We start from the raw sequence: 12,129 nt of genomic DNA, 5'->3' as shown, positions 1-12,129 counted from the left end.
TTGATGTCTACCTTAAACTGGTGGACTCAGGACTGTCACACAAATGCACTAAATATTCATGAAGAGTAAACTTTAGTCTGGAAACGGAAACCTGCCGTTTCACTTTCAGTCAGGAAGAGATCGCAGTTTTACACCAATCTCTGATTTGACAGCATGTTCCCAGCATGTTCTTCCTGACTCTAAACGCAGTTGTAAAGGAGCCTTCTGTTCTGTGCCCAGGAGCTCTAAACCATGGAAGAGAGTGGCTGGGACACACCTCAAGATTAACCCACACGGTGACTTTGCTGTCAGTGATGAGAGATGAGAAAGACCAAAGTGCCGTTTTCCCCTCTCAGTGTGGCCCTGTGGGACTGTGTCCAGGCTGAAGTTCTGTTCCCACCGTACGATCCTCCCCCAGATTGTCCTCTCTGAGCTCCAGCCAGATGATGCTAAACACTCAGGTGGGAAAGACAAAAATCTAAATCTACAAAGCTGATTTATTTGACATATATCCAGAATATTAAACTCCAGCCCAATTATAGGAATTAGTAACATCAGCAGAAGCAATTCCCAACTGTCAGAACTAACATGGTTCAATCCTGGATGTGATTAAGAGCAACAATAACAGCAGAATCCAACCCCTGCAGTCACTTGTGAACTCGCTGGTGTCTCAGCAGGGTGTATGACTGAGTGAATCGCTTCCCACACTCAGAGCAGGTGAACGGTCTCTCCCCAGTGTGAACTCGCTGGTGTTTAAGCAAGGAACAGTACTGAGTGAATCCCTTCCCACACACGGAGCAGGTGAATGGCCTCTCCCTCGTGTGAACTCGCTGGTGTGTCAGCAGATTGGATGACTGAGTGAATCCCTTTCCACAGTCAGAGCAGGTGAATGGCCTCTCCCCGGTGTGAACTCGCTGGTGTGTCAGCAGGCTGGATGACTGAGTGAATCCCTTCCCACACTTGGAGCAGGTGAATGGCCTCTCCCTCGTGTGAACTCGCTGGTGTGACAGCAGATCAGATGAATGAGTGAATCCCTTCCCACACACGGAGCAGGTGAACGGTCTCTCCCCGGTGTGAACTCGCTGGTGTCTCAGCAGGTGGGATGATCGAGTGAATCCCATCCCACACTCAGAGCAGGTGAACGGCCTCTCCCCAGTGTGACTGCGATGATGAATTTCCAGCTGTGATGGATAATTGAATCCCTTCCCACAGTCTCCACATTCCCACGGTTTCTCCGTGGTGTGGGTGTCCTTGTGTCTCTCCAGGTTGGATGGTCAGTTGAAGCCTCATCCACACACAGAACACGTGTACAGTTTCTCCCCGCTGTGCACAGTGCAATGTTTTTTCAGGCTGTGTAACTGGTTAAAGCTCTTTCCACAGTCAGTGCACTGGATCAGTCTCACTCGGGTGTGTGTGTCTCGGTGCTTTTGCAGTTACAATAACATTTGAAATCTTTTCCCACAGATAGAACAGACAAACGTTTCTCCTTCCACATTCAAAGGTGATACTATTCAGGTCCTGATGAATCGAGTAACACTGTGAGATCCTGACATGATGTTTGCTTTGTGTTTCCCATCTGTCAATCTTCCTCCTCTAATACCCTGTAAGAGAATTTACAAAACTCATCACTAAGTACAATACAGAAAGTCAGAACAGACAATTCTAGTTTGTCTGGAACATTCTTTTCTCTCCTGTTGCCTCAAAGCTGTAAATCCCTATCCCACACATTGTCCCTCCTCCCTGTGTTGAAATCCAAACACATCGCACCATCTCCAACATATTTCCTTTCAGTCACTTTTTCTCCCTCCTCTGAAGGTGCTAACTGTGGCTGGGTTCAGTTCTACACTCACTGGTTCCCCTCCCTCTCCTCCCCTGAAGGTGCTGACTCTGGCTGGGTTCAGTTCTACACTCACTGGTTCCCCTCCCTCTCTTCCCCTGATGGTGCTGACTCTGGTTGGGTTCAGTTCTACACTCACTGGAACCTCTCTCTCTCCCTCCCCTGAAGACACTGACTCTGGCTGGGTTCAGTTCTGCACTCACTGGTTCCTCTCCCTCTCCTCCCCTGATGGTGCTGACTCTGGCTGGGTTCAGTTCTACACTCACTGGTTCCCCTCCCTCTCCTCCCCTGAAGGTGCTGACTCTGCTGGGTTCAGTTCTACACTTGTACAAAAGAAAAATGCTGCAGATGCTGGAAACCTGAAATAAAATAAAAAATACTGGAAATACTCAGCCAGCATCTGCGGAGAAGGAAACAGAGTTAATGACTTTCAGGTTAATGACTTTTCATCAGGACTGGTAAAAATTAAAAATGTAACAGGTTTTAAGTAAGTGCAGAGGCAGAGAAAGAGGGGAGGGGAGGAAAGAACAAAAGGGAAGTTCTGTGTTAGGGTGGGAGGCAGCAGAGATTAAATGACAAAAGGGATGATGCTGCAAGGCAAAAGGAGATGATTATGGGACAAGTAAAGAAACAAAAAATGTGTCTGGACAAGGTGTAAATGGCAATAAAGAGCAGACATTGATGTGGAGATTCAATATCGCCTCCAGTGCGGCCTTCGGCCGACTGAGGAAGAGTGTTCGAAGACCAGGCCCTTAAATCTGCCACCAAGTTCATGGTCTACAGGGCTGCAGTAATACCCGCCCTCCTGTATGGCTTAGAGACATGGACTATGTACAGTAGACACCTCAAGACGCTGAAGAAATACCACCAACAATGTCTCCGCAAGATCCTGGGAGGACAGACGAACCAATGTTAGCGTCCTCGACTAGGCCAACATCCCCAGCATTGAAACACTGACCACATTTGATCAGCTCCGCTAGGCAGGCCACATTGTTCGCATGCCAGACACGAGACTCCCAAAGCAAGCGCTCTACTCAGAACTCCTTCACGGCAAACGAGCCAAAGGTGGGCAGAGGAAACATAACAAGGACACCCTCAAAGCCTCCCTGAAAAATTGCAATATCCCCAATGACACCTGGGAAGCCCTGGCCAAAGATCACCCTAAGTGAAGGAAGTGCATCCAGGAGGATGCTGAGCACCTCGAGTCTCACCACCGAGAGCATGCAGAAATTAAGCACAAGCAGTGGAAAGAGCATGCGGCAAACCAGTCCCACCCACCCCTTTCCTCAACGATTATCTGTCCCACCTGTGACAGGGACTGTGGTTCTCGTATTGGACTGTTCAGACCCACCTAAGAACTCATTTTAAGAGTGGAAGCAAGTCTTCCTCGAATCCGAGGGACTGCCTATGATGATGAGGATGATGATGAAATGGCAATAGCTGAATCATTACCAACAGCTGCTGTACTAAAAAACGGGAGCGGATGTGGTGTGAAATTGTTAAAATCAATGTTGAATCCGGAAGGCTGTAAAGTGCCTAATCGAAAGTTGAAATGCTGTTTCTTGAGCTTATGCTGAGCTACACTTGGAACAGTGTAGGAGGCCGAGGACAGAGAGGGAGTGGTCCGGAGAATTAAAATGCCAAGCAATTCAAAACTCAGAATCTCGCTTTTGACTGAACGGAGGTGTTCCGCAATGCAATCACCCAATGTCGTTTAGTCTCTCCAATGTAGAGAAGACCATTTTGTGAGCAATGAATACAGTATACTAAATTTAAAGCAGTACAAGTAAATCACTGTTTCACCTGGAAGGAGTGTTTGGGGTCCTGGATAGTGGGAAGGGAGGAGGTGAAAGGGCAGCTGTTGTATTTCCTATGTAAATGTAGGAAATACGGCAGCCAATTTGCACACAGCAATCTCCCACAAACAGCAATGTGATAATGACCAGATAATCTGTTTTTAGTGATGTTGATTGAGGGATGTATATTGGCCAGGATGCCGAGGTAACTGCTCTTCTTTGAAATAGGGCTTTGGATCATTTAAATCTACCTGAGAGAGCAGACAGGGTCTCAGTTTAACATCTCATCTGAAAGATGATACCTCTGACAGTACAGCACTCCCTCAGTGCTGTACTGGAGTAAGGTGCTGTCTTTCAGATGAGACGTTAAACCCGTCTGCCCTCTCAGGTGGACATAAAAGTCCCAGGCAATATTTTGAAGAAGAGCAGTAGAGTTATCCCCAGTATCCTGGCCAATATAGATCCCTCAATCAACATCACTAAAAACAGATTATCTGGTCATTATCACACTACAGTTTGTGGAGGAGCAGGCCAGGGAGTGGAAGGAGCAGCATGGCGGGGAGCAGAAGGAGCAATGTGGCGGCCTGGCCCAGCAGGCTGAGCGGTCCCGACCTGTGAGCACCATCGGAGCAGGCCGGGGAATGGAAGCAGCAGCGTAGCGGCATATCACTCCAGGGAGCAGCACATGCTGGAGCAGGAGAGCAACGGCAGTGAAGATGGACATCACCAAGATCCAGGTCAGCGATTGGAGCAGGAACGGGGAGGTTGGGACGAAGGAGCGGCGAGAGATTGTAGAGGGATGTGATCGGGGCCCAGGAGAGGCGTAGGCCCAGGGGCAGCATGGGCCAGCCAACACTGTGATATGTGTGCACACTAGGTCTGTGCAGCAGAGCTGGTCTCCAGTCGTCTTTTAATCCTTGGCACTGGACCAAGAACTAGCTCTGTCAAGCCCGTGTGGTAACTGGTGTGCAACGGTCACCACACATTAAAAAAAATCCACGCACAGGCATCTTCCATATAGTTCAGGACCTGGAATTTTAGGTCCTTCATTGAAACACCTGTGAACTTTTTGACGTGGAAGTAAGTCATCCTCGATTAGAGGGACTGCCTGTGATGATGATGACAGTTTGTGGGAGTTTGCTGTGTGCAAATAGGTTGCCGCATTTCCTACATTACAACGGTAACTACACTTCAAAAGTACTTCGTTGGCTGTAAACTGCTTTGAGACATCCAGTGGTCATGGAAGGCGCTATATAAATGCAAGTCTTTCTTTCTTTCTGTAAGGGGATCTAAATCTGGGCCCTTCCGTTACAATTATGTGGGCTGTAAATCGTAACCCAGCACTTACCAGCGCCTTCAGGAGAGATGCTGAGAAAGCCCCCGTGTGCAGAATGAGAATTAAATCAGTGAGTCTGATTATCCCTCCTGTCACTGGGACCCTGAAGCCCCGCCTACTCATTGTTCCTTGGCAAAGATGGTGTCGCATGCGCTGTACCGTTCGATGGATGAAGGTGACTGCGCACAAACCCTCAGCCTTTCTTTACAAAGATGGCTGCCATTAACCTGGGCCTGTGACTGGGAAACTCCCCCGGAAGCTGCAAACGCGGGAGCTGCAGGTTCTCATTCGGGACTTGCGGCCTACACCAGTTGTTGATGGAGCCCACCCGCGGGTGAGTTACTCCCCCGCGCCCCGCCGTTTCCTACCCGCTGAAGAATCGGCTCCGCGCAGCTGTTCGTCTGCGGCCTCTGTCTGTGCACCGAACACAGCACCGCGCATGCTCCAAACCCAGGCGGGTCACGCGCCTGCGCACTGGCCTCCTGTAGTCTGGGTGCGGCACATTCTTCCCCGCCGGGAATGCTGGGTAATCACCTCGCCATTGAATGGAACAGGATTTACTGTGATTGCATTAAGCACTCAACCATGTTCATTGTGGCAGTTAAGAGTTTGTTTCTGCTGATAATAAACCCCTACAATTGGCTGGACACTAATATTCTTCATCAATATTTAAAATAAATATATATTTTTTTTCATTTTCTTTAAATATTGACGAATCATATTTGTTTCAAACACAGTGTTGGGAATATTTGATTTCACCACAATATGAGACGAATTGATGTGCTGCTACCGACTGTTCCCGGACTTTTCTTACTCTAGGTTATTTCAGTTCTCATCTAGTTCACCTTCTACCATATCAAACACCAAGCCTGTTCTCTTTGTGTCCATGGCTTGTTGGTGTCATAGACTGAACACACTTTACACTTATTTGAAGTTCATTTGAACCATCACTTTAGAGAACTATGTTACATAAAATGTGAAATCAGTTATTTTCTGTATCATTTATCATTTTTTTTAAATCAGATTTAGTAAAAATCCTCCACAAATATTGCATATGAGAGGGTCGAGAGAGAGAGGAACCAGTGAGTGTCCAACTGAACCCAGTCACTATTTCTCCTTCATTTACAGACACCCCCTGTCCAGTCACGATTTTTCCTTCATTTAGACACTCCAGAACCAGTCCCCATTCTTCCTTCATTTACAGATGCTCCCTGACCAGTCCCCATTTCTTCTTCATTTACAGACGCTCCCTGACCAGTCACCATTCCTCCTTCATTTACAGACACGCCCTGACCAGGCATCATTTCGCCTCCATTTATAGACACTCCCTGACTTGTCTCCATTTTTCCTTCATTTATAGACGCTCCTTCACCAGTCACCATTTCCAGACGCTCTCTGACCAGTCAACAATTCTCCATTTACAGACGCTGCCTCACCAGTCTCCTTCATTTACAGACGCTCATTTCCTCCCTCTCCTGGAGTTTGCCACTGGGCCACTTTGTGGACCTTTCAGTTGTGGTTTTAAACAGATGAAACCCGGTGGTGTGGAGCAAACTTTGCAACAATTTAGTAGTGAAATGGATTTGTTCAGGACAGACAGCAGGAATTATTTCAGGAAATAACACAGTGCAGTGAGAAAGGAAATGCAGTGGATATTGTGCAGATGGATTGTCAAAAGGCATTTGATAAGGTGCTGAACAGGAGGCTTGTTAATCAAATGAAGGCATACAGTATTAAAGGGAGTGGGACAGGGTGGATAGGTAATTGTGTAAAGGGCAGAAAAGAGAGGGTAGTGGTTAATGGATGTTCAGACTGGATGGATGTAAATAGTGGTGTCCCCAGGATCGGTGTTGGGAGCATTGCCCTTCTCAATATAGAGATATGATCTGGGTTTGGGTATATGGGGCACACGATCAAAATCTCCAGATGACACCAAAACTGGGACTATGGCCAACTGTGAAGATGACTGTGTGACTTGTGTGTGAATACACAGATTAGTAAATGTAGATGTCAGATGAAGTTTAATGCAGAGAAACATGAGGTGATATATTTTGGGAGAAGACAATGGTCGGAAAAGTAGATTTAATAGTAAAAATGTAAAAGGAGTAGAGTAAAGAGGTGTAAGCTTCGCTGGGCAGGCCACATAGTATGCATGACAGATATGAGCCTCCCTAAGCAAATGCTTTATGTGGAACTCCTTCATGGTAAATGAGCCAAAGGAGGACAGCGGAAACGTTATAAGGAAACCCTCAAAGCCTCCCTGGTAAAGTGTGACATTACCACTGACAGCTGGGAGAACCTGGCCGCAGATCGCCTGAGGTGGAGAAAGTCCATCTGGGCGGGCGTTGAGATCTTCGAGTCTCAACTCAAAGAGCATGAAGAGGCCAAGTGCAGGCAGCGGAAGGAGCGCATGGCAAACCAGCCCCACTGACAGCTTCGCTCGACGAATGTCTGTCCCACCTGTAACAGGGTCTGTGGCTCTCGTATCGGGCTGTTCAGCCATAAAAGAATTCACTTTGGGAGTGGAAGCAAGTCCTCCTCGATTCCGAGGGACTACCTATGATGATGATGAAGATTCTAGCTAATGCCTTGTCTTATTAATTACCAGGTTCTTGAGTCCAGTGTCAGCAACTTAAATACCTTATTGAGAAGTAAAAGATGAGCAGATTCTCTGCCCAATGCCGTACCTTATACTGATCCATCAATCAGAGTAAACATGCAAGTTCCATGTGTCCACAGTAACTGACATGAGGTCAGCCCGCTGGATGGAACATTGGGCACCCTGAGCTTGATCTCCGGAGTCTCCAGTCCCAACTGCCCGCTTACATCAGTCTCCCTTCACTTTTATACCCTGTAGTGATCCACCTCTGGCACCGAACTCTTCTTTGTCTTCTCTGCTGGGTTTTGGCAGGAAGCAAGGAAAAGACTGCTGGAACTTGAACATATTCCCTGGATCCCAGCAGATACTTTTCTTCAGCAATGTTCTCAATATCCTTAAACGAATCTGCCTACTGTTAATTATATTATTTCTTATAGTTTCACAATTGTATGTGTAAGCATCTCACATTATAATCTAATCTATTCTATTACTCACTCTGGTTTAAGCTTACATTGCAGTCAATAACAGACAAACCCTGTCCTTTCCCCTGATCTGATTAGAGTTTCTAACTAGCTGATTCTGTGGAATCGATTGGCATGTCAGTGATGCCATGGGTCTGCTAATTCCCAAAGGCAGATCAGACAAAGTGCTTTTAGTGGGAGGCCCATCATTGAAAGTGAAACCAAACCAAAAAGAATAAAGATTTAAACCAAGGGAACAGGAAACAGGACCACATCTGGCCCAAAAGTGGTATTAATCCCCAAAAGTTCGGTCTAGACAGTTAGAAACTCCTCCTGGTGACTGTGTGCCTGCAGGACTCGGCTTTACTCCAGTGTTTGAAGGCACAGAGAGCTGGCAATGTGTGGGAATTCCAGGGCCAGTGAGGACACACACAGAAATACCCGAGAGCAGTGAAAGCTCACTGGGCCCCAGCACATGCTTTGGAAAACCCCGGGAAAGGGCAAAGCCAGCGTGCCCACTCCGAACCGGTTTGCTGCTCCCTCTGTGCCCAGCACTGCCTGCACCCCCGGTGCACTGAAGTGGAATTTCAGCCTCAGTGTTACAAGTTTCATCGGTTACAGGCTGGAGAGAGTAATAGTTCACACTGACACCAAGCTGTGTGATTGGTTCAGTCTGCATTTGACTGACAGGCCCTTTTGAGTGGTCAGGTATTCAAATTCCCAGTAACTCTCATCCCAGATAAAAGAGAGGGGAGATCTGTGTTTAAATCAAAGAGTCTCTTTGGAGATTCTCTGGGAGAAGAAACTGGTCAGCTTTAAACACCGGAAAGAGAAAAAATGTTAGAAATTTCCAATTAGCAGTTTTTGATCAATATCGACTCCCACAGGGATGGTGAATTCTAGAATAAGGAGGAACTGGTCATGATTTGAAAGGTATTGAAGGATTCGAGGAGCTCTTACATTTGGGATATTTATTTTGTCCACTCGAGGAGTTAGATAACAGACTTCTTGCTTTGAATATAAAGTTGGATTATTGGACCATTATGTATTTACTTGTTTATATTTTGTTAAATACATTTGCTGAGTGGATTTAAATTCAAGATGAGGTTTGCAGGCGGGATGCTCTATTGACACATTGAAGGTGAGTGAGATGCTGTGGGTCACACGCAAAGTCTAGTAGCTGAAAGTGATTAACAGACTGGGTTTTGTGTTTCGTGATCCTGGGCATGTTACCGATACCATCGCTGCATCCCAAGGCTAGGAGAGGCACGCTGGAAGGTATGGGGAGCTGGGACTTGTCCATGAGAGTAACCAAAGGTATGAAAACTGAAATAATGTAGAGTTAGAAAGGAGAAAAGGCCCCAAAATGTAGCAGTCAGTAACAGGACATCAACTAGTCTCCTCTTATCTTGGAGACATTAAATATTGACAAACTGTGTTATTTGAAATATCAAAATATTAAACTCCAGCTCAGTTAAAAGATTATTAACACCAGCAGAAACAAACTCCAACAGTCAGAATGAACACGATTCAATCCAGGATGTGATTAACAGCAGCAACAACAGCAGAATCCAAACCTTGCAGTAACTTGTGAGCTCGCTGGTGTCTCAGTAGGTGGGATGACTGAGTGACTCCCTTGCCACATTCAGAGCAGGTGAACGGCCTCTCCCCAATATGAACTCGCTGGTGTTTCAGCAGGGTGGATGACTTTGTGAAACCCTTCGCACACTCAGAGCAGGTGAACGGTCTCTCCCCAGTGTGAACTCGTTGGTGTGTCAGCTATTCGAATGATTGAGCGAATCCCTTGCCACACACGGAGCAGGTGAATGGCCTCTCCCCAGTGTGAATTCGCTGGTGAGTTACAAGATGGTATGACCGAGTGAATCCCTTTCCATACACTGAGCAGGTAAATGGTCTCTCGCCAGTGTGAAGTCACTGGTGTGTCAGCAGATCGGATGACCGAGTGAAACCCTGTCCACACAGGGAGCAGGTGAATGGCCTCTCCCCAGTGTAACTGCGCTTGTGTCTCTCCAGGTTGGACGATAGGCTGAAGCCTTGTCCACACACAGAGCATGTGTACCATTTCTTCCCATTGTAAACGGTGCGTTTAGCTTCCATGTTCAAAGGCCGATCATATTTCGGTCCTGATGTATTGAGTAACTCCGTGAGATCTTGACGTGACGTTTGGTTTGAGATTCCTGTCTGCAAATCCTCCCCTTTGGACACCCTGTAAAATAAATTTCAAACAGGAAATGGAAGGTGAGAGAGAACCTACCAAATCATAAAGACAGGTTGTGAAATTGAGCTCAATGAATCTGGTCATTTGTAAGGCTGGCACTGGAGAAATGTCACCATGAAAGCTGCTGGATTGTCATAAAAATCCAACTGGTCACTGATGTCCTTCAGGGAAGGGAACCTACCTCCCCCGACAGGACCACATGGGAAATTGTTGATCCTATTGGGCAGAGAAGTACTGGGGGTTAAACCCAGCAGCTTCTCCTCCATCCCCACTGCAGCTCAAACTGATGCAACAAACAGACCTACACAGGAGGCCAGGGACTGACTTCAACATCCAGTGCCCATCCCAACACAGTGCGGCCTGGAATTGCTGGGCCTTCTGTATAAATGCAAGCTTTTGTTTTCCTTGTGTGGGGGAGGTGCTGCCCCCAGGGTTTCCTGGTGCCGCAGCCCTGGCCACTTGTCTGCCAGGCCCTGCGGCTCTGACTCGGGATCTGAGACCTGCACTCGGTGTTGCTGAGGCTGCGCTCACTCCGGACAGTCTCAGGGAGCCGCTCCGCGCAGGAAGGCGCTCTCCGGGATCAGCCCTTTCCGTGCGCTGCCCCCCTGATGATGGAAATAGGGCATATTCCACCGCGCAGAACACTCTGTGTAAGACCATCCACCATTTCCGGAGAGTGGTACAGCACAGAAGGAGGCCATTCAGCCCATCGTGTCTGTGCCAGCCTTTTGGTAGAACTATTCAGTGAGTCTCAATCCTCTGCTCTTTACCCATAGCACAGTATATTTTTCCCTTCAAGTATTATTTGAAAGTTACTATTAATCTGCTTCCACCACCCTTTCAGGCAGAGCATTCCAAGTCACAACTAGTCACTGTGTAACAAATGATTCCACATCTCACCCCCGGTTCTTTTGCCAATCATCTGAAGTCTGACTCCTCTGGTTACCTACCCTTCTGCCACTGGAAACACTTTCTCCATATTTACTCTTTTTGTACATCTCTATCAAATCTCCTTTTATCCTTTTCTGCTCTCCGGAGGAAACATTCTCCAGTCTCTCCACATAACTGAAGTTCCTGATCCACTCCTTGCTTTGGAGGCAGTTCAGGGAAGGTTCACTAGGTTGATTCCGGAGATGAAGGGGTTGACTTATGAGGTAAGATTGAGTAGGTTGGGCCTCTACTCATTGGAATTCAGAAGAATGAGAGGTGATCTTATTGAAACGTATAAGATTATGAGGGGGCTTGATAAGATGGATGCAGAGAGAATGTTTCCACTGATGGGGGAAGACTAGAACTAGAGAGCATGATCTTAGAATAAGGGGCCGCCCATTTAAAACAGAGATGAGGAGAAATTTATTCTCTGAGGGTTGTAAATCTGTGGAATTTGCTGCCTCAGAGAGCTGTGGAAGCTGGGATATTGAATAAATTTAAGACAGAAATAGACAGTTTCTTAAACGATAAGGGGATAAGGGGTTATGGGGAGCGGGCAGGAAAGTGCAGCTGAGTCCATAATCAGATCAGCTATGATCTTATTGAATGGCAGAGCAGGCTCGAAGGGCTGTTTGGCCTACTCCTGTTCCTATTTCTTATGTTCTTATCCTGGCACCATTCATTCTGCACCCTCTCTAAAAGCTTGGCATTATTCCTAAAGTTTGAAGCCCAGAGTTGAACACAATACTCAAGCTAAGGTCTAACCAATGTTTTATTAAGGTTTAGCATAAATGAACATCAAGTGATGATATTTCTGTGATGGGGTTTAAACGGCGAGGTCCATCCAGTCAGTTGGATTTGTAAATAAGACTCTGAACTGAAAGAAGTGCAATTGTAGTGGAGAGCCATGAGACACGCTGTGTAACCAGGCGCGAACACTCTGCACATCCCA

The 12,129-nt window shown here is 46.9% G+C and overlaps 1 protein-coding gene across 2 annotated transcripts; it reads right to left on the bottom strand.

Moving 5' to 3' along the window:
- Positions 1–384: 384 nt before the first annotated feature.
- On the bottom strand, positions 385–10,085 carry LOC139273522 (zinc finger protein 664-like). Of its 2 annotated transcripts, none has more exons than XM_070890454.1 (2): positions 9,586–10,085; positions 385–1,580 (listed from the first exon to the last, which is right to left on the bottom strand). In XM_070890454.1, exon 2 carries the CDS (start codon positions 1,098–1,100, stop codon positions 627–629), a length of 474 nt encoding a protein of 157 aa, XP_070746555.1. In that variant the 5' UTR covers positions 1,101–1,580; positions 9,586–10,085; the 3' UTR covers positions 385–626. The 2 variants fall into 2 exon arrangements, with proteins under 2 accessions (XP_070746555.1, XP_070746554.1); XM_070890453.1 differs by lacking the exon at positions 9,586–10,085 and adding an exon at positions 5,317–5,376.
- Between the last annotated feature and the right edge of the window lie 2,044 nt (positions 10,086–12,129).

Source organism: Pristiophorus japonicus, chromosome 9 (genome assembly GCF_044704955.1).
Source record: "Pristiophorus japonicus isolate sPriJap1 chromosome 9, sPriJap1.hap1, whole genome shotgun sequence".
Taxonomy (NCBI): domain Eukaryota; kingdom Metazoa; phylum Chordata; class Chondrichthyes; family Pristiophoridae; genus Pristiophorus; species Pristiophorus japonicus.
The sequence above is the reverse complement of the archived record's forward strand: the minus strand, read 5'-3'. Positions and strand labels throughout refer to the sequence as shown.